Consider the following 23021-nt stretch of genomic DNA (forward strand, 5'->3'; position numbering starts at 1 on the left):
ATTTGGGTGATCGTAGATCGACTCACCAAGTCTGCTCGCATCCTACCAATCAAAATGACTTACCGACCACCACAGTATGCTGACCTGTATAATACAGACATTGTTTGTTTGCATGGTATACCCAAAACTATTGTGTTAGATCAAGGATCGTAATTTATAGCTCATTTCTAGGAACAATTGCAAAAAGGATTAGGGACTAAGCTAGTGCATAGTTTAGCGTATCACCCTCAGACATCAGGACAGACCATCGGAGTGGAAGATGTCACTTGTCACTAAGAGCACCTAGAGGGGATGAATAGGTGATCCTACAAAACTTACTTCAAACCATACAAATTTGGTTTCTAAAAGATGTTAGTGTAAACTAAAACCAAGTTTGGATGAGTAGAGGAGATGAAAATAAACTCTTCACTGCTTGATTGCTCTCTTAAGATCTGTATTAATGTAGGAGCAATATGTAAATGAAGTTTAGGCACTAAGGAAGACAAAAATCGCAATAAATTAAAGTGGACAAGAGACAACGATTTTTTCCCATGATTTGGCCAAAGCCTACTTCCACATTGTGGTGACCTCTTTTGGTCAAGTGTTGTACTCAACCCCTATCAAGTGATCCAAATATCAAACTTGGGTGTCATTGTATTCTTCCTTATAACAATCTCGTTTGTGAGGATCTCCACAAGTGTGGAGTCTCTCACGGCCTTACACAAATGATCACAATCAAACTTAGAGTAAGAGAGGGAGAAGAATACACACACAAAAGCAAAACATAGCAATACAAGCAAGAAAGCCAAAGAAATGAGTGCAAGAACACTATGTCACTAGAACAACTCGAAATAGGCGCTCGGATCTCTCTACAATCACAGAACTGTGTGGATGCGATGAATCGGAGTGTTGGTGTGCTCTTGGTATGCTTGGGTACTGCAACAAGGCACCTAGGGGCTCCTTTTATAGCCCCAAGGGGCCTATGAGTCGTTGGCTTCTCCATAAGGAAGCCCAAAAGTTACCATGTCTGCGGTTGCATCGGATAGTCCAGTGGGCCACTAGAAATCCTGTCAGCAACGATAAGTCGGCTATCTGATTGGTCAACTTTCTTTTTCCGTATGGCACCAAACAGTTCGGTGCACCATCGGATAGCTGCCACGTCAGCTAGTCGTTGGCGGCCGATGCTCACCTACGAAGAGAGCTGTTGGAGTCCCTGTCCGATGCACCGGACATTGCACTGTTCATTGTCCGATGAATTTTATAATTAAAATTCCCGAGAACAGCGAGTTCGGCCATACGCATCACCAGACAGTCCGGTGGGTCCCAGATTGGCCCAAGTTTGGATCTTTTGAGCCAAACTTCTTCTACTTCTTTAGGCTTTTCTTGAGAGGTTTCTTAGCATTTAGACAAACATAGTTAGCAACTAAAACAATTTACTAAGTGTTGGGGATCATACCTCTTTCATTCATTTTCTCCAGGATTTCTAATGTGTCCACAACTAAGTCCAAATGACACTTGTCTTGCACAAAAGAGTTATCAGCCAAGCAAATGTGCAAGAAACATAATATTATATATGTGCAACTTATTCAAGTACTTAAACCTCATGTTTTTTGTACTTTTACCCAGAGTTGCACTTTTGGCCTTCTAATTTAACAAATCTTCTTGTCTTCAATTTGCTTTTACTACACCTGTGCCCATGCTGATATAAAGATTGTTAGTTCAAAGTGGTGTGTTGTGCAGTTAATCATCAAAACAACTAGAAATGGCCCAAGGGCATATTTCACTTTCAATCTCCTCCTTTTTGGTGATTTATGCCAACACACCTAAAGCAAACTTGAACCTTACTAACTTAACAAAATATGAGCCAAATTGCAATTTGAAGTTCAAACTAAATGCCAATTAAATAAGCATAGGATTTGGCATATTTAGATCATTTAGCAACCACTCGTTTTGAATTTTGCAATCAAACTCATTTTCCCAACTTTTAAGCCAAAACCTTGGATTTTGCAAATCAAATCTTGTTTTGATCAATCTTCCAAAAACTCTCCCTTACTTCCATAAGAAAATGATCCCCACAGAAGAGAGTAGATTTTTCAATAAGAGAGCTCCTCTTTACAATCAAGAGGGTTTTGATAAAAAAAAGAACAAGTTAAATGCTTCAAATCATTTAATAAATGTCTAGTAATCAAGTTTAGACTTTGTGTTGGATATTTTCATTAGACATCTTTTAGTAAATGATTTGAATGAATATATGTCTTTTGGAAGTATTCAAATAAGTTGATTTCAAATTTGATTCAATATAAAGAAGAATAGCTTAATATGTTGAAAATCTGAGTGAGCTATAACTATCGCCATATTTAAGATATAAAATATATTTGGATTGGATTAAAATTTAGTATTTATTACATACACATATGGTAGCAAATGTTGTGCAAAATTTACGATTCTTGGATAAGAAATGCTCTAGCTATGGAGTGGATTTTGTCAACCATAATGCAATAGTTTTCAGCATACACCTGCTATAGAAGATATAGGGCGTGATTGAAAAGCTCTCTGGCGCTGGGTTCGTGTTGGCCTGGGTGGACAGTGAAGGTCCCACCCGCCTTTCCCAAGCATGCATGCAGAGCGGTGAAAAAGTGCATGTGTCTTCCCCATGCTTGCTGGTCAATCTCACGTAGGTAACCAATCACCAGCGCGCACACGATCAATGCATGAAGCGAGAGTGGGTACGGTTGTGCGGGTAACCAATGAGCCCCATGATGGATGCCCATCCAAATGAAGCTAAATATTGTAAATCTACTCGTAGACTTATTGAAGAACATCCACATCAAATTTCATGGGCATCATATATGTACAATAGAAGATGTGTTTTTTTCTCTTTACAATATAAAGAATCTGAGAGAAAAGTGATAAATATTAGATTGTTCAAGACTCACCTCGATTGAAAGGATCCCAAGTTGAAAACACTTTTACAAGTTAATAAGAGGACTAAATTTGGTTTTGAATTGAGAAAAAAAATCACGAGAAACATATGGTAGAAGGCTATTTAATTGTGGAAGGTATTTGTAATCAAACAAATTGGTACTCCAGATGAACAATTAAGAATAAATTTATGTAAATCTGACATCTCAGGGGGTGTTTGGGAACAAAGTTTTTCTGCAGTATTGAAGCAATACTGTGGTATTATATATTTTGAGGTGTTTGGCAACTCATCTGAAATCTCTGTATACTAAACTGTAGTATTGTAAATACTGCACTTGTTTTGCAGTTTTGGAAACTTTGGTCTCAACCAAAGTTTTTCTCTGTAAAGAGAGCACCATCTGGGTCCCGCTCTGGCTGATTGGTCTCAACCAAAGTTTTTCTCGAACAGCTTGATGTATTGGATACTGTTGTATTCGAAAACTAAAGCATTGTAAACTGTAGTAATGTCATGACTAAAGTATAATTTAGTATTTAAAAAACTGCAGTTTAGAAAAACTGTATTCCCAAACAGGGCCTCATTTGCTTTTAGTGGCAGAGCTCTTGTAAGGCTGTCTCCAGCAGCGTCCCCTAAATTTCGTCCCCTAAAGGAATATTCTCTGTCCTTTACAGAACACTCTAAAAGATTCTGTCCTCTATATATTCTCCGTCTCCAGCAGCGTCCCCTAAATTCCGTCCCCTAAGGCTACAGTGTTAACAGATTCACATTTTCCATTTCTTTTTCATTTTTCTTTGTTTTCTTCTCATTTGACGCTACATAAATGATACGTAAAAATTGTATTTATTAATTTTGAAACTAATAAATTTGAAATGTCAATATTAATTACATTGCTTGTTTTGTTGTTGTGTAATTGTTGTCGATAACGTGACACATAGTATAATATCGTTGGCAAAATATGTTTTCAAATGGACAAGCTTGCACCGTAAGCCAGTACTCTTCTTCGAGAAGCCATAGCCTAGCTTCCCTTGCACGACAACTGCATGGCTTCTATCTGAAGCGTACTTCCTCTATAAATACCAAGTGAGCCTTCCATACTTCACTCAACCTTGCCTTTACAAACTCCACAACCATGAATCCCTACTTAGAAAACAATTTTCTTGTGTGGTTGATGGAAGAAATGGAAGAGGAAGAAGAAGAGTTGCAGTTGGCGAGGCACATTGTGAATAGGAGGCGACGTGCACGCAATGAGCGTCGTCATGGTGGTTCGATTCCAGGGCGTGTTAGGATTCATCGTGATCACATGAGCGGCGATGCAAGAATCCGAGCGGACTACTTTGGAGCGAACCCCGTGTACACGGATGCTCAATTTCGTAGGAGGTATTTACAATTAACACATTCTTTTTACCATGTACAAAACTTCATGACCCCTATTATGACACATGAATTGTATGGTAGGTTCCGCATGCGTCGCCATGTCTTTGAGCGCCTTGTTGATGTTGTGCAACAAGTGGATCCTTATTTTATTCAGCGTCCAAATTGTGCGGGTGAGATTGGTCTTTCTGCTCTACAGAAAGTTGTTGCTGCTGTTCGAATCCTTGCTTACGGTATTCCGGCTGATGCCGTTGACGAATACGTACGCATTGGGGAATCTACTGCTCATGAGGCATTGAAACACTTTTGCACGGCCGTCCAAACCACGTTTGCTCCGTATTATCTCCGTGCACCAAATGCAGAAGATATCGCATGCCTTCTCCAAGTTGGCGAGTCACGTGGGTTTCCTGGTATGCTTGGTAGTGTTGATTGCATGCATTGGGAGTGGCATAACTGCCCAAGTTCATGGAAGGGTGAAAGGGAATTAGGCTTACACCTAGTCCCTAATTAATTTTGGTGGTTGAATTGACCAACACAAATATTTGGACTAACTAGTTTGCTCTAGTGCATAAGTAATACAGGTGCCAAAGGTTCACACTTAGCCAATAAAAAGACCAAGTATTGGGTTCAAACAAAGGAGCAAAGGTCAACCGAAGGCACCTCTGGTCTGGCGCACCGGACTGTCCGGTGTGCCACCAGACATGTCCGGTGCACCAGAGGACTCCAACTCCAAACTGCTCACCTTCGGGAAATTCCAGAGGCGACTCCGCTATAATTCACCGGACTGTCCGGTGTACACCGGACAGTGTCCGGTGCTCCAAGGAAGATCGGCCTCCGGAACTCGCCAGTCTCGGGAATTCATTTCAACTGCTCCGCTATAATTCACCGGACTGTCCGGTGTACACCGGACTGTCCGGTGTACACCGGACTGTCCGGTGTAACAGCGGGGCAACGGCTATTTCGGCGCCAACGGCTACCTGCGACGCATTAAATGCGCGCACTGCGCGCGCAGAGGTCAGGCACGCCCATGCTGGCGCACCGGACAATCTACAGTGCATGTCCGGTGCGCCACCGGACATCCAGGCGGGCCCAGAAGACAGAGCTCCAACGGTCGGACCCAACGACTTTTGGTGACGTGGCTGTCGCACCGGACATGTCCGGTGTGCACCGGACTGTCCGGTGCACCATCGAACAGACAGCCTCACCAAACGGCTAGTTTGGTGGTTGGGGCTATAAATACCCCAAACCACCCCACATTCAAGTCATCCAAGTTTTCCACTTCTCAACTACTTACAAGAGCTCTAGCATTCAATTCTAGACACACTCAAGAGATCAAATCCTCTCCCAAATTCCACACAAAGCTTTAGTGACTAGCGAGAGAGATTTGCTTGTGTTCTTTCGAGCTCTTGCGCTTGGATTGCTTTCTTCTTTCTTGATTCTTTCTTGCGATCAAACTCACTTGTAATTGAGGCAAGAGACACCAATCTTGTGGTGGTCCTTGTGGGAACTTTGTGTTCCAAGTGATTGAGAAGAGAAAGCTCACTCGGTCCGAGGGACCGTTTGAGAGAGGGTAAGGGTTGAAAGAGACCCGGCCTTTGTGGCCTACTCAACGGGGAGTAGGTTTGAAAGAACCGAACCTCGGTAAAACAAATCCGCGTGTCTCACTTCATTATTCGCTTGCGATTTGTTTTGCACCCTCTCTCGCGGACTCTATTATATTTCTAACGCTAACCCGGCTTGTAGTTGTGATTATTTTTGAGAATTTCAGTTTCGCCCTATTCACCCCCCCTCTAGGCGACTTTCAATTGGTATCAGAGCCCGGTGCTTCATTAGAGCCTAACCGCTCGAAGTGATGTCGGGAGATCACACCAAGAGGGAGATGGAGATCGGCGACAAGCCCACTACGAGCCACGGGAGCACTTCATCGGAAGAGTCCCGCACCAAGAGGAAGGAGAAGAAGAAGGACTCCTCCAAACGGAAGGAGAAAAGATCTTCTTCTTCACACCACAAGGAGAAGAAGGAGAAATCTTCTTCCCACAAGTCACATCAGAAAGGCGACAAGCACAAGAGGATGAGGAAGGTGGTCTACTACGAGACCGACACTTCATCAACATCTACCTCCGACTCCGATGCGCCGTCCGTAACTTCTAAGCGCCAAGAGCGCAAAAAGTTTAGTAAGATCCCCTTACACTATCCTCGTACATCTAGATCTACTCCATTACTTTCCGTTCCATTAGGCAAACCGCCAACCTTTGATGGCGAAGATTATGCTAGGTGGAGTGATTTAATGAAATTTCATCTAACCTCACTCCACAAAAGTATATGGAATGTTGTTGAGTTTGGAGCACAGGTACCATCCGTAGGGGATGAAGACTATGATACGGACGAAGTAGCCCAAATCGAGCACTTCAACTCTTAAGCTACAACCATACTCCTCGCCTCTCTAAGCAAGGAGGAATACAACAAAGTGCAAGGGTTGAAGAATGCAAAGGAGATTTGGGACCTTCTCAAGACCGCGCACGAGGGTGATGAACTCACCAAGATCACCAAGCGGGAAACGATCGAGGGGGAGCTCGGTCATTTTCGTCTTCGCCAAGGGGAGGAGCCACAAGATATGTACAACCGGCTCAAAACCTTGGTGAACCAAGTGCGCAACCTCGGGAGCAAGAAGTGGGATGACCACGAGGTGGTTAAGGTTATTCTAAGATCTCTTATTTTCCTTAACCCCACTCAAGTTCAATTAATTCGTGGCAATCCTAGATACACACTAATGACTCCCGAGGAAGTAATCGGGAATTTTGTGAGCTTTGAATGTATGATTAAAGGCTCAAAGAAGATCAACGAGCTTGAGGAGCCCTCCACGTCCGAAGCACAACCAGTGGCATTTAAAGCGACGGAGGAGAATGTAAGGAAAATGGACCCCGGGCCATTTGGCTAATTGAGTTTTGGTGTTTGATGAACAACACAATCCGTAAACTAATAAGTTTTCTAGTGTTTGTGTTTGTAGTTCACAGGATGCGAAGAGAATTGGACCAAGGCAATGAGGATGCAACACCTCAAAAGAAGACATAAAAAGATGCATAGGAGTCCAATACTCAAGAACAAGGAAGCCCGAAGAAATCAGCGAAGAAATCCAAGATAAGGGCTGTCAGCCAGCGCCTGGTGGCGCACCGGACATTGGTGTCCGGTGTGCACCGGACTGTCCGGTGAGGCACCGGACAGTCTGCGCAGAGAGGCCGCAGACAGGCGCTCTCTGGCTGTAGCACCGGTCTGTCCGGTGTGCACCGGACTGTCCGGTGTGCCAACGGGCAGAAGGCAACGGTCGGATCCAACGGTCGACTGCTACAGGCGCCAACGGTCGGCTGACGTGGCGTGCACCGGACATCTACTGTGCAGTGTCCGGTGGTGCACCGGACTGTCCGGTGCACCCGACGACAGAAAGCTGCTGCTTTCTGTCCAACGGCTAGTTGGGGGTGTGGAGGCTATAAATACCACCCCAACCGGCCATTCTCTAGTGTGAGAGCCCAAGCAACATTCCAATACACATAGTGCATATTTCCAAGTGCTCAAACACCCAAGTGCTTAATAGAATCACTCGGTGATTAGCATAGGTGCTTTGCGAAGTGCTTAGGTTAGTTAGACCGCTTTAGCGCTTGCTCTAGGTGAATCCTAGTTAGTTGAGTGAGTTTAGATAAACCTCACAACCCCTCGGCTCTTGCGCGAGCCGTTGTAATTGTACCGAGTGGGGCGAGAGTCTTGCGAGACCGTGACAACCGCGTTTGTGTCACGGCCGCCACCGTGTACCGGAGGGAACGAGGCCCGCGGCGTTTCGGCCGAAAGCTCGATAGTGGAGACGGCGGGGAGCGTCCGAGAGGAGCCGGAAGCGGAGCACCACTTGCGCGTGGAGAAGGCCCGCGGCTCTCTACGGAGTTACTCGACCGTGGTGCTTGGCCCTCGCGTGGGCTTCCCTTTGCGTAGGGGCACCAACGAGGATTAGTCGGGACCTTGCGCGGTTCCGGATACCTCGGTAAAAATACCGGCGTCATCCACGAGAGTTTGCTTCTCTACTTAGCTCTTTACATTCCGCATTTATATTAAGCATTTAAGTTTCAATCTTATTGTCATACTTATTTAGTGTAGATTGAAACTTAGCCTTTGCGGTAGAGATAGCAACACTTAGACAAAACCTAGTTTGCACATTCTAGTTTTGATTTCTTGCATAGGTTTTGCTCTAGGGATTTAATTGTGGCCTAGTTTAGTAAAAGTTTTAGAAGTCCTAATTCACCCCCCCCTCTTAGGCGTCACCCGTTTCCTACAATTGGTATCGGAGCCCGGTTTGGCTCATTTGAAACGCTTTAGCTTCACCGCTAAAAAGAGCCGACGCCTTTTAGAGGAAGGGATGGATACCCATAGGCCACCACACTTCGACGGCACTAACTTCCCATATTATAGTGCTAGAATGGCTTGTTACCTAGAGGCCGTTGATCTAGGTGTTTGGAGAGTCACTCGTGACGGGATGAAACCCCTCAAGAATCCCGAGAAACCCACCACGAGTGAGGAAAAAGAAATTCATTTAAATGCTAGAGCCAAAAATTGCTTGTATGAATCTCTTAGCATGGACATTTTTAATCAAGTATTTACCTTGAAAACTGCTAATGAGATTTGGCTAAAATTGCATGAGCTCCATGACGGCACATCAAATGTCCGTGAGCAAAAACATTGCCTAGTCTTAAATGAGTATAATTCTTTTGCCATGAAAGATGATGAGCTTGTTAGAGACATGTATTCTCGTTTGAATCTCATAATCAATGAGCTCAACTCTATTGGCATTAATAAGCTAGGTGATGCGGACATTGTGAGGAAGATTATCTCCCTGCTACCACAACAAAGATATGGGAGCATCATCACCATCCTTCACAACATGGAGGACTTGAGCAACATGACCCCGACTATTGTGATTGGGAAAATCGTGGCCTTTGAGATGTCGCGAAAAATGAGTCGGGGAAAGGAGCCAACTTCCTCAAAGCCATATGCTTTTGCATGTGATGAAAGGAAGGGCAAAAAGAAGGCTCCCACTCCAAGTTCCTCAAGTGAAGAAGAGGAAGAAGAAGAAAGTGATGATGATGAAGATAATCAACCATGCACATCATCCTCCGAGGACGAAGAAATAATCCGACGCGTCGGAAAGGTAATGAGGATGATCCGCAAGATTAATCTAATGGGTGTGCCCCTGCAGGTCGAGGATCTTCTCTTTAACATTGACAGGAAAAAACAAAGGAAGAGAGGATGCTTCGCATGTGGGGAGAAGGGCCACTTCAGGGACAACTGTCCAAATATGGCCAAACCCAAAAAGGAGAGGAGCAAAGGCAAGGCGCTCACAAGTGTCAGAACTTGGGATGACTCTTCAAGTGAAGATGAGCCTCCAAGGACGCGCAGCCACCGGTCCTCGTCACGATCATCACGGTCATCACACAAATGCCTTATGGCAAGAGGTAACAGAAGCATTCCATCCTCTAGTGATGAAAGTAGTAGTGATGATGAAGGTGAGGGAAAGGCCTCTCTAGAAGAACTTGCGGAAGCCGTAAATTTTTTCCAGGATGTTTGCACTAAGCAAAAAGCTCAACTTAAAACTTTGAAAAATAAGTTGGTTAGCTCTCAAAATGATTACAAAGGTTTGCTAGAAAAATTTGAAACTTTTGCAAACTTAAATAGTGAGCTATCAACTAAAATTGAGCTATTAGAATCTAGTGCTCCACCCACTGCTACCGATGATAGCCTTATTAAAAAGAATGAAAAACTTAAGGCTAAGTTAGCTAGCTCCCAAAAAGCTATTGAAAATTTGCTAGAGAAAATGGAAATTCTTAGCATACACAACAATGAGCTAACTACTAAGCTAGAAAACATTGGTAGCACCCCAGCAGCATCTTTAGTTGAAATTCCTGAAATAATTAAGAAAGATGCTTCTACTTCCTGCTTTGATTTAATTGATGATTCTAACCCCTGCAACCAAGTTGTTGTTGAGAATATTGTTGTAGAGACATGTTCGGACGAGGTTGCAAAGGAAAATGAACAATTAAAGCAAGAAGTGGCTCGTCTTGGCAAGGCTTTGTATGACAAGAAAGGTAAAGCCAAACAAATCCGACCTCCACAGGATAACACCACTGCGGGAGTGAACAAGCCTGTAGAGGGAGAAACCGTGATTTGTAGGCTGTGCCACAAGGAAGGCCACAAGTCTTTCCAATGCAAGGCGATGACCGGGGATAAACAAAGGCGAAAGCTCAAGCAAAAGCCATCAAGCAAAATCTCCAACACCTACATCAAAAAGGTGGACAAAAAGGATGCTACACCATACTTGATCAAGAAGAAAAAGAATGGAAAGGTGATAGCAATTAAGGCCAACAAGCAAGCCAACAAAGGAAAGGGGGCCAAACGCATCTGGGTGCCAAAGGAAATAATTTCAACCATGAAAAGCACCAAAAAGGTTTGGATCCCGAAAGGGAAGTGAGTGGACCAAAGGTCTTCGGGAAATTTGGAGACTTGGCAAAATTGGGATGTATATCATGGGATACATCATATTGGATCAAGTTTATTGCCAAGTGGGTTAGTGAAAACTTTGGACCCAAATTTCCCACCCATGACTAAGGTAACTAGTTTATTGTATTTCTCTTGTTTCTAGATATGCGTATCTATTTTACCTTGTATCTAGTTTACCTTTCTTGCCTAGTATTACATTTGTTATGTACTTTTGTTTAAAATCATGCATACTAGGTAAATCATATGGTAGGATTGCTTGTTTTTAATTCATATACTTAAGCAAACCTACATGGCTTAAAATGTTTATTTAAGCACGGCACATAGCTTCTATATCACTCCATAGTAAATGATGCCGTTGAAAATTTTGATTACTACAAGTTGTATCATTTAACTTATATGTGCCAAAGTTAGGATTATGGATAATTTGCCCCGCTTGATATCAAATCAAAGTGCATGTCTCCTACAAGTATTCAAAACTTGTATGCACACCTTTAGGGGGAGGTTACTCTATAATCTAACACTTTGAGACTAACACCTTTTCAAGTCTATTTTATGTGATAGTCTCATTGTAAGGAAAATAAGGTCCCCGGAGAAAGACAACAATCTTCCACTGCAAAATCTCCAAGAACTCTCATGTCTCTCAAGCTCGCCATTGGTCTTCAATTGGTATCTTTTGAGACTACATTCAGTATCATTTACATGTCTTCTCCAATATTTGATTAGACTATATTTCATATCATATACTTCCTTGTTGCTAAAAATGCATAAGTGGTTAACTCATATTCTGTTACCTATGCATAAGGGAAGTTAGTCTTTTCAAATCATGTCTTGCACCTCTAATTTTCACATGCTTTTTCCTAAGTAGAGGATCTCTGTCAGGGGGAGTATTTCTTCATCTCTAAAGGGGGAGAAAAACTCTTTCTAAAGGAGAATACTCATTTAGGGGGAGTAATCTTTTGAGGAACTCCTACACGTGGTATCTTTCATGGTCTACAAGTGGTATCTTTCATGGCTTAATTTAATATCCTTCTAGTGATATCATTTGATACAATTCTTGTTGAGGACAAGCTTTTATTTACTTCCTACATGCTTTTAATGTCTTCCTTTTCGGTGGTTGATGCCAAAGGGGGAGAAGTTTAGGGGCCAAAGCAATGAAAACTATATCAAACACCAAACACCACCAATTTAAAATTTTATATCTACGAATGGCTTTTCAAGTGGTTTTGGTTATTTGGTCCAAAAATAGGAAGTAAGTGAATTATGGAGTTAGGGGGAGGCTTAAGTCCATAATGTCACATTGTGGGGACAATCATGCATCTTAGCAAGTAGATTGCATATTTTCACTCAAATACTTGTATTATTTGCTTGCTTTGGTTGTGTTGTCATCAATCACCAAAAAGGGGGAGATTGTAAGGAAAATGGACCCCGGGCCATTTGGCTAATTGAGTTTTGGTGTTTGATGAACAACACAATCCGTGAACTAATAAGTTTTCTAGTGTTTGTGTTTGTAGTTCACAGGATGCGAAGAGAAGTGGACCAAGGCAATGAGGATGCAACACCTCAAAAGAAGACATAAAAAGATGCATAGGAGTCCAATACTCAAGAACAAGGAAGCCCGAAGAAATCAGCGAAGAAATCCAAGATAAGGGCTGTCAGCCAGCGCCTGGTGGCGCACCGGACATTGGTGTCCGGTGTGCACCGGACTGTCCGGTGAGGCACCGGACAGTCTGCGCAGAGAGGCCGCAGACAGGCGCTCTCTGGCTGTAGCACCGGTCTGTCCGGTGTGCACCGGACTGTCCGGTGTGCCAACGGGCAGAAGGCAACGGTCGGATCCAACGGTCGACTGCTACAGGCGCCAACGGTCGGCTGACGTGGCGTGCACCGGACATCTACTGTGCAGTGTCCGGTGGTGCACCGGACTGTCCGGTGCACCCGACGACAGAAAGCTGCTGCTTTCTGTCCAACGGCTAGTTGGGGGTGTGGAGGCTATAAATACCACCCCAACCGGCCATTCTCTAGTGTGAGAGCCCAAGCAACATTCCAATACACATAGTGCATATTTCCAAGTGCTTAATAGAATCACTCGGTGATTAGCATAGGTGCTTTGCGAAGTGCTTAGGTTAGTTAGACCGCTTTAGCGCTTGCTCTAGGTGAATCCTAGTTAGTTGAGTGAGTTTAGATAAACCTCACAACCCCTCGGCTCTTGCGTGAGCCGTTGTAATTGTACCGAGTGGGGCGAGAGTCTTGCGAGACCGTGACAACCGCGTTTGTGTCACGGCCGCCACCGTGTACCGAAGGGAACGAGGCCCGCGGCGTTTCGGCCGAAAGCTCGATAGTGGAGACGACGGGGAGCGGCCGAGAGGAGCCGGAAGCGGAGCACCACTTGCGCGTGGAGAAGGCCCGCGGCTCTCTACGGAGTTACTCGACCGTGGTGCTTGGCCCTCGCGTGGGCTTCCCTTTGCGTAGGGGCACCAACGAGGATTAGTCGGGACCTTGCGCGGTTCCGGATACCTCGGTAAAAATACCGGCGTCATCCACGAGAGTTTGCTTCTCTACTTAGCTCTTTACATTCCGCATTTATATTAAGCATTTAAGTTTCAATCTTATTGTCATACTTATTTAGTGTAGATTGAAACTTAGCCTTTGCGGTAGAGATAGCAACACTTAGACAAAACCTAGTTTGCACATTCTAGTTTTGATTTCTTGCATAGGTTTTGCTCTAGGGATTTAATTGTGGCCTAGTTTAGTAAAAGTTTTAGAAGTCCTAATTCACCCCCCCCCCTCTTAGGCGTCACCCGTTTCCTACAGAGAAGAAGGAGGAGTCTACACCGAGTAGACAACCAATTGACGCCTTCAAGCTCGACAATGAGGAAATGGCTTTAATCATCAAAAGCTTTCGCCAAATCCTCAAGCAACGGAAGGGGAAGGACTACAAATCCCGTTCCAAGAAGGTTTGCTACAAGTGTGGTAAGCCCAGTCACTTTATTGCTAAATGTCCATTATCAAGTGACAGTGACAGGGATAACGACAAGAAGGGCAAGAGGAGAGAAAAGAAGAGGTACCACAAGAAGAGGGGCGGCGATGCCCACGTGTGCCGCGAGTGGAACTCCGACGAGAGCTCCACCGACTCCTCCTCCTCCGACGAGGACGCCGCCAACATCACCGTCACCAAGGGACTCCTCTTCCCCAACGTCGGCCACAAGTGTCTCATGGCAAAGGACGGCAAAAGGAAGAAGGTTAAATCTAAATCCTCCACTAAATATGAGTCCTCTAGTGATGATAATGCTAGTGATGAGGAAAACAATTTGCGTACCCTTTTTGCCAACCTTAACATGGAACAAAAAGAAAAATTAAATGAATTGATTAGTGCTATTCATGAGAAGGATGATCTCTTGGACTCTCAAGAGGACTTCCTTATTAAGGAAAACAAAAAGCATGTTAAGGTTAAAAATGCTTATGCTCTAGAAGTTGAAAAATGTGAAAAATTGTCTAGTGAGCTAAGCACTTGCCATGAGACCATTAACAACCTTAAAAATGAAAATGCTAAATTAATTGCTAAGGTTGATTCTCATGTTTGTATTGATTCAACTTCCAATCCTAGAAATGATAATGTTGATTTGCTTGCTAGGATTGATGAGTTGAATGTTTCTCTTGCTAGCCTTAGAGATGAGAATGAGAAATTGTTTGTTAAGGCTAAAGAATTAGATGCTTGCAATGTTACGATATCCAATCTTAGAGATAACAATGATATTTTGCGTGCTAAGATTGTCGAACTTAATTCTTGCAAACCATCTACATCTACCGTTGAGCACACTTCTATTTGTACTAGATGTAGAGATGTTGATATCAATGCTATTCATGATCACATGGCTTTAATTAAACAACAAAATGATCATATAGCAATATTAGATGCTAAAATTGCCGAGCATAACTTAGAAAATGAAAAGTTTAAATTTGCTAGAAGTATGCTCTATAATGGGAGACGCCCTGGCATCAAGGATGACATTGGCTTCCAAAGGGGAGACAATGTCAAACTTAATGCCCCTCCTAAAAATTTGTCTAATTTTGTTAAGGGCAAGGCTCCCATGCCTCAGGATAACGAGGGTTACATTTTGTACCCTGCCGGTTATCCCGAGAGCAAAATTAGGAGAATTCACTCTAGGAAGTCTCACTCTGGCCCTAACCATGCTTTTATGTATAAGGGTGAGACATCTAGCTCTAGGCAACCAACCCGTGCCAAGTTGCCTAGAAAGAAAACTCCTAATGCATCAAATGATCATACCATTTCATTTAAGACTTTTGATGCATCTTATGTTTTGACTAACAAATCCGGCAAGGTAGTTGCCAAGATTGTTGGGGGCAAACACAAGGGCTCCAAGACTTGTATTTGGGTACCCAAAGTTCTTGTTTCTAATGCCAAAGGACCCAAAACCGTTTGGGTACCTAAAGTCAAGAACTAAAATTGTTTTGTAGGTTTATGCATCCGGGGGCTCAAGTTGGATACTCGACAGCGGGTGCACAAACCACATGACAGGGGAGAAGAAGATGTTCTCCTCATATGAGAAAAACCAAGATCCCCAACGAGCTATCACATTCGGGGATGGAAATCAAGGTTTGGTCAAAGGATTGGGTAAAATTGCTATATCACCTGACCATACTATTTCCAATGTTTTTCTTGTAGATTCTTTAGATTACAATTTGTTTTCCGTATCCCAATTATGTCAAATGAGCTACAACTGTCTATTTATTGATGTAGGTGTTACTGTCTTTAGAAGAAGTGATGATTCAATAGCATTTAAGGGAGTGTTAGAGGGTCAGCTATACTTGGTAGATTTTGATAGAGCTGAACTCGACACTTGCTTGGTTGCTAAGACTAACTTGGGTTGGCTCTGGCACCGCCGACTAGCCCATGTTGGAATGAAGAATCTTCATAAGCTTCTAAAGGGAGAACACATTTTAGGACTAACCAATGTTCATTTTGAGAAAGACAGGATTTGTAGCGCATGCCAAGCCGGGAAGCAAGTTGGCACTCATCATCCACACAAGAACATCATGACTAGTGACAGGCCACTGGAGCTCCTACACATGGACCTATTTGGCCCGATCGCTTACATAAGCATCGGCGGGAGTAAGTACTGTCTAGTTATTGTGGATGATTATTCTCGCTTCACTTGGGTATTCTTTTTACAGGAAAAATCTCATACCCAAGAGACCTTAAAGGGATTCTTGAGACGGGCTCAAAATGAGTTCGGCTTAAGGATCAAGAAAATTAGAAGCGACAACGGGACGGAGTTCAAGAACTCACAAATAGAAGGCTTCCTTGAGGAGGAGGGCATCAAGCATGAGTTCTCTTCTCCCTACACCCCACAACAAAATGGTGTAGTGGAGAGGAAGAATCGAACTCTCTTGGACATGGCAAGAACCATGCTTGATGAGTACAAGACACTGGATCGGTTTTGGGCCGAGGCGGTCAACACCGCCTGCTACGCCATCAACTGGTTATATCTACACCGAATCCTCAAGAAGACATCCTATGAACTCCTAACCGGTAAAAAGCCCAATATTTCATATTTTAGAGTTTTTGGTAGCAAATGCTTTATTCTTGTTAAAAGAGGTAGAAAATCTAAATTTGCTCCTAAAACTGTAGAAGGCTTTTTACTAGGATATGACTCAAACACAAGGGCATATAGAGTCTTTAACAAGTCCTCAGGACTTGTTGAAGTTTCTTGTGACGTTGTGTTTGATGAGACTAACGGCTCTCAAGTAGAGCATGTTGATCTTGATGAGATAGGTGAAGAACAGGCTCCGTGCATCGCGCTAAGGAACATGTCCATTGGGGATGTGTGCCCTAAGGAACCCGAAGAGCCTCCACAAGCACAAGATCAACCATCCTCCTCCACGCAAGCATCTCCACCAACCCAAAATGAGGACGAGACTCAAGTTGATAAAGAGGAAGAACACAATGATGAGCCACCTCAAGATGACGGCAATGATCAAGGGGGAGATGCAAATGATGAAGACAAGGAGGATGAACAACCAAGACTGCCACACCCAAGAGTCCACCAAGCAATACAACGAGATCACCCCGTCGACACCATCCTCGGCGATATTCATAAGGGGGTAACTACTCGGTCTCGTGTTGCACATTTTTGTGAGCATTACTCTTTTGTTTCCTCTATTGAGCCACACAGGGTAGAGGAAGCACTCCAAGATTCGGATTGGGTGATGGCGATGCAAGAGGAGCTCAACAATTTCACGAGGAACGAGGTATGGCATTTAGTTCCACGTCCTAACCAAAATGTTGTAGGAACCAAGTGGGTCTTCCGCAACAAGCAAGATGAACATGGTGTGGTGACAAGGAACAAAGCTCGACTCGTGGCCAAGGGGTATTCACAAGTCGAAGGTTTGGATTTTGGTGAAACCTATGCACCCGTAGCTAGGCTTGAGTCAATTCGCATACTATTAGCCTATGCTACTTACCATGGCTTCAAGCTTTATCAAATGGACGTGAAGAGTGCCTTCCTCAATGGACCAATCAAGGAGGAGGTCTATGTTGAGCAACCTCCCGGCTTTGAAGATAGTGAGTACCCTAACCATGTCTATAGGCTCTCTAAGGCGCTTTATGGGCTCAAGCAAGCCCCAAGAGCATGGTATGAATGCCTTAGAGATTTTCTTATTGCAAATGGCTTAAAAGTCGGAAAAGCCGATCCTACTTTATTCACTAAAACTCTTGACAATGATTTGTTTGTATGCCAAATTTATGTTGATGATATCATATTTGGGTCTACTAACGAATCTACATGTGAAGAATTTAGTAGGATCATGACACAAAAAATCGAGATGTCTATGATGGGGGAGTTGAAGTATTTTCTAGGATTCCAAGTCAAGCAACTCCAAGAGGGCACCTTCATTTGTCAAACAAAGTATACTCAAGACATTCTAACCAAGTTTGGAATGAAGGATGCCAAGCCCATCAAGACACCCATGGGAACCAATGGGCATCTCGACCTCGACACGGGAGGTAAATCCGTCGATCAAAAGGTATACCGGTCGATGATTGGTTCATTGCTTTATTTATGTGCATCTCGACCGAACATTATGCTTTCCGTTTGCATGTGTGCAAGATTCCAATCCGACCCTAAGGAATCCCACCTTACGGCCGTAAAACGAATCTTGAGATATTTGGCTTATACTCCTAAGTTTGGGCGTTGGTACCCTCGGGGATCCACATTTGATTTGATTGGTTATTCGGATGCCGATTGGGCGGGGTGTAAGATTAATAGGAAGAGCACATCGGGGACTTGCCAGTTCTTGGGAAGATCCTTGGTGTCTTGGGCTTCAAAGAAGCAAAATTCGGTCGCTCTTTCTACCGCCGAAGCCGAGTATATTGCCGCAGGCCATTGTTGCGCGCAATTGCTTTGGATGAGGCAAACCTTGCGGGACTATGGTTACAAATTAACCAAAGTTCCTCTTCTATGTGATAATGAGAGTGCAATCCGCATGGCGGATAATCCCGTTGAGCATAGCCGCACTAAACACATAGCCATTCGGTATCATTTTCTTAGGGATCACCAACAAAAGAGGGATATCGAGATTGCATACATTAATACTAAAGATCAATTAGTCGATATCTTTACCAAGCCTCTTGATGAACAAACTTTTACCAAACTTAGGCATGAGCTCAATATTCTTGATTCTAGAAATTTCTTTTGCTGAACTTGCACACATAGCTCATAAGTATACCTTTGATCATATCTCTTTTATATATGCTATGACTAATGTGTTTTCAAGTGTATTTCAAACCAAGTCATAGGTATATTGAAAGGGAATTGGAGTCTTCGGCGAAGACAAAGGCTTCCACTCCACTCTACTACTCACCCTTCGCCATCGCTCCACTTCACTCTCCGTCTTTGGTATAATCTTCACTCATTTATTTATGACCAAAGGGGGAGAAAGTACTTCTAAGGGCTTATATCTCACTCAAAGTATCCGTTTTTGGCGATTCATGCCAAAGGGGGAGAAAGTATGAGCCCAAAGCAAAAGGACCGCACCACCACCCTAATTTTCAAAATTAATGATTTTCAATTGGAAAATTTCAAATTGATATCTCTTTGTGTTCTAAAGGGGGAGCAAGTAGTATTTTCAAAACTTGATATCTTAAAACCCTCTTGAACACTAAGAGGAGAATTTATTTGAGGGGGAGTTTTTTGTTTAGTCAAAGGAAAAGCATTTGGATCAAAGGGAGAAAATTTCAAAACTTGAAAATGCTTTGCAAAAATCTTATTCATTTACCTTTGACTATCTTGCAAAAGGATTTTGAAAAGAATTTACAAAAGAATTTGCAAAACAAAACATGTGGTGCAAATGTGGTCCAATATGTTAAAAACAAAGAAACAATCCATGCACATCTAGTAAGTAACATTTATTGGCTCAATTCAAGCAACCTTTGCACTTACTTTATGCAAACTAGTTCAATTATGCACTTTTATATTTGCTTTGGTTTGTGTTGGCATCAATCACCAAAAAGGGGGAGATTGAAAGGGAATTAGGCTTACACCTAGTCCCTAATTAATTTTGGTGGTTGAATTGACCAACACAAATATTTGGACTAACTAGTTTGCTCTAGTGCATAAGTAATACAGGTGCCAAAGGTTCACACTTAGCCAATAAAAAGACCAAGTATTGGGTTCAAACAAAGGAGCAAAGGTCAACCGAAGGCACCTTTGGTCTGGCGCACCGGACTGTCCAGTGTGCCACCGGACATGTCCGGTGCACCAGAGGACTCCAACTCCAAACTGCTCACCTTCGGGAAATTCCAGAGGCGACTCCGCTATAATTCACCGGACTGTCCGGTGCTCCAAGGAAGATCGGCCTCCGGAACTCGCCAGTCTCGGGAATTCATTTCAACTGCTCCGCTATAATTCACCGGACTGTCCGGTGTACACCGGACTGTCCGGTGTAACAGCGGGGCAACGGCTATTTCGGCGCCAACGGCTACCTGCGACGCATTAAATGCGCGCACTGCGCGCGCAGAGGTCAGGCACGCCCATGCTGGCGCACCGGACAATCTACAGTGCATGTCCGGTGCGCCACCGGACATCCAGGCGGGCCCAGAAGACAGAGCTCCAACGGTCGGACCCAACGACTTTTGGTGACGTGGCTGTCGCACCGGACATGTCCGGTGTGCACCGGACTGTCCGGTGCACCATCGAACAGACAGCCTCACCAAACGGCTAGTTTGGTGGTTGGGGCTATAAATACCCCCAACCACCCCACATTCAAGTCATCCAAGTTTTCCACTTCTCAACTACTTACAAGAGCTCTAGCATTCAATTCTAGACACACTCAAGAGATCAAATCCTCTCCCAAATTCCACACAAAGCTTTAGTGACTAGCGAGAGAGATTTGCTTGTGTTCTTTCGAGCTCTTGCGCTTGGATTGCTTTCTTCTTTCTTGATTCTTTCTTGCGATCAAACTCACTTGTAATTGAGGCAAGAGACACCAATCTTGTGGTGGTCCTTGTGGGAACTTTGTGTTCCAAGTGATTGAGAAGAGAAAGCTCACTCGGTCCGAGGGACCGTTTGAGAGAGGGTAAGGGTTGAAAGAGATCCAGCCTTTGTGGCCTCCTCAACGGGGAGTAGGTTTGAAAGAACCGAACCTCGGTAAAACAAATCCGCGTGTCTCACTTCATTATTCGCTTGAGATTTGTTTTGCACCCTCTCTCGCGGACTCTATTATATTTCTAACGCTAACCCGGCTTGTAGTTGTGATTATTTTTGAGAATTTCAGTTTCGCCCTATTCACCCCCCCCCCCCCTCTAGGCGACTTTCAAAGGGGATGTTTACAGGGCGTGGTAAACATCCTACCATGATCTTGGAAGCTGTTGCGTCGTATGACCTGTGGATATGGCATGCATATTTTGGTCTGCCAGGTAGTTGCAACGACATAAATGTTCTTCACCGTTCAAACCTTTTCGAAAGGCATCTGAGCGGTGACACACCTCCAATTTCATTCACTGTGAATGGTCACACGTACAATATGGGATATTACCTAGCAGACGGGATTTACCCTGACTGGCCCGCATTTGTCAAGACAATCCGTAACCCCTACGACGTTAGAACCCAACACTTTGCAACAATTCAAGAGTCTGCTCGAAAAGATATAGAACGAGCTTTCGGTGTACTCCAGAAGAGATGGGGTGTGGTCCGTGGACCTGCATACGGTTGGAGTCCTGAACACATTGGGGACATCATGAAAACATGCATAATATTGCACAACATGATAGTAGAAGACGAAGGTCCATTGTCTTTGAACACAACCTTTGAAAATATCGGAGTGCTGGCAGACACAACTCAAGGTTCAATGGAAGAGCGCAACGACTTCGTCAATCAAAGGTACAACCAACTGAAAGACCGCAACAAATATACTCAGCTTCAGGTAGATCTGATACACCATCACTGGGCGTGACATGGATCCAGAGTTGCATAGGACGCAATCAAACAAGTTCTATCATGGCTGTTCTTATCTACTATCGAACTGTCTTTGTTTACTTTACATTGTTGTATTGTCTGTGTTAGTGTCATGTCTGTTCTTATCAAGTGTGTGTACTGTGTGTCTTAGTGTCGAAGTGTCGTAGTGTCTCATGCTGCTGTTTCAATTCAATAACAAGGAGTAGTACTGTCATGCAACCACATGTGTGTACAAATGCTAAACAAAAACTGCACCAAGCTCACAGTTCATGAAACCAAATAGTTCAACACATATAGTAAAACATTCAGGTACAAACCATGACAAATAGTTCAAAACAAATACTTGAAAACAAATAGTTCAAAGACGACCTAAAAAAATCTGGTACAAACCAGATTAGGGTCTGACGACAGCAAGCTCACAGAAACAAGTCCGAGTACGCCTCATTCATAAATGACAAACAAACATATTAAGTAAGGAACCTTCACTGGCCAGATGAAGTAGACCCAGTAACCCTTGCCAGTATCTCTTGTTGCTTGGCTTCATAGTACTGGCGGAGTAGAGGGTTACATTTGCTCAAATCCATGCTTAAGATCATTATCTCCTCTTCCTTGTCCTCCTTTAGTTTCTGCCTTTCAAGCCTTAATTTCTCTAGGTTCAACTTCTTCTTTTCTAGGAGCAATTTCTGCCTCTCATTTCTGTTCATTGAATCCAACTTCTTTTCCTCAGTTGTAACAGCTGTTTTGTACACTGACAGGCGCTCCAAAGAAAGATCTCCCATGCGTGTCATAAACTCAGAATCTGATGAAGATGTGTCAACAGATTTAGTCCTCTTTGCCTTTTCCTTAGAAGAATCTCGACCAAGTGGCCTCTTCGATGTGAAGCTTGATGGTACAGATTCTTCTGCATCCACATCGACAGTGTTAGAATTTGTGGGATTAGCGTTGGCTTGCTAATGTTGTTGACCCATGTGGTTGTCCATCCATTTTGGTTGGTCCTTAAGAATGGCCCAACAGTGTAAAAAGTGGAAAGGCTTCTTCTCAATTGCTGCAAACCTAGAAGCTGCCAGTGATGTCTGCCACATATAACAAATGGTTACAACAGGAACATACTAACAAACCTCTAAATAGTGATGTCAAAATGTTACATGAAAGATGTACCTTGTCTGCGTCACTGAGTCCACTAGGATTCTATCGGAGGACTGCCATCATGTATCCAGCAAAAGTGGAACACTGTGTTTTGATAGTATCCCATCTACTCATCAAAGATTTTGTGGACCTTTCTGGCAATGTTCCTCGTCTTGAGTTGTATGCTTCAGTAATTCTACTCCAAAATCCTTGACGTTTCTGCCCTGTGTTAATAATGGGATCGCAACTAACAGCAAGCCATGCATGGCATACCCTTGTGTCCTCTTCAGCAGTGAAGTTTGCTAGCTTAGTTCTTTGAGTTGGCTTTTTAGGAACAGCTGCTGTTCTTGAGCCCTCGGGTTGGCCATGAACTTGAAATTCAGAATGTTGTGTTCCGATAGGCTGCTCGTCAATCTGGCTAAGGAAGCTTCCATATTGAGACATCACCTGGTTCCAATCACTCCCCATTCTATGCAATAGAGGTAGATCAAACATGATATAAATGAGCATGTAGTCATCATGTAACATGGTATAAAGTAAGGCAAACATAGTCCAACAAAACACAATAATTATTGTAGTAACTGAACCGGTTTCGGTTTACATAGACCAGAACATTTAAATCC

At 43.6% G+C, this 23021-nt stretch overlaps 1 protein-coding gene across 1 annotated transcript; it reads left to right on the forward strand.

The window, feature by feature from the left end:
* Positions 1 to 3506: 3506 nt before the first annotated feature.
* Positions 3507 to 21858, forward strand: LOC103634662 (protein ALP1-like). Its single transcript, XM_023300813.2, has 3 exons — positions 3507 to 4276; positions 4355 to 4743; positions 20640 to 21858. The coding sequence occupies exons 1-3, from the start codon at positions 4029 to 4031 to the stop codon at positions 21269 to 21271; spliced, it is 1269 nt and encodes a 422-aa protein (XP_023156581.1). The 5' UTR covers positions 3507 to 4028; the 3' UTR covers positions 21272 to 21858.
* The last annotated feature ends 1163 nt before the right edge of the window (positions 21859 to 23021 follow it).

The sequence above is a fragment of the Zea mays genome, chromosome 8, assembly GCF_902167145.1.
Source record: "Zea mays cultivar B73 chromosome 8, Zm-B73-REFERENCE-NAM-5.0, whole genome shotgun sequence".
NCBI lineage: Eukaryota > Viridiplantae > Streptophyta > Magnoliopsida > Poales > Poaceae > Zea > Zea mays.

What these genes read in the sequence shown, in the direction of transcription:
- LOC103634662 (XM_023300813.2), top strand. Translation starts at nt 4,029, where the DNA reads ATGAATCCCTACTTAGAAAACAATTTTCTTGTGTGGTTGATGGAAGAA. An exon ending in GATGCTCAATTTCGTAGGAG is followed by an intron (nt 4,277 to 4,354) that starts GTATTTACAATT and finishes ATTGTATGGTAG; the next exon opens with GTTCCGCATGCGTCGCCATG. An exon ending in CTGCCCAAGTTCATGGAAGG is followed by an intron (nt 4,744 to 20,639) that starts GTGAAAGGGAAT and finishes GACTTTCAAAGG; the next exon opens with GGATGTTTACAGGGCGTGGT.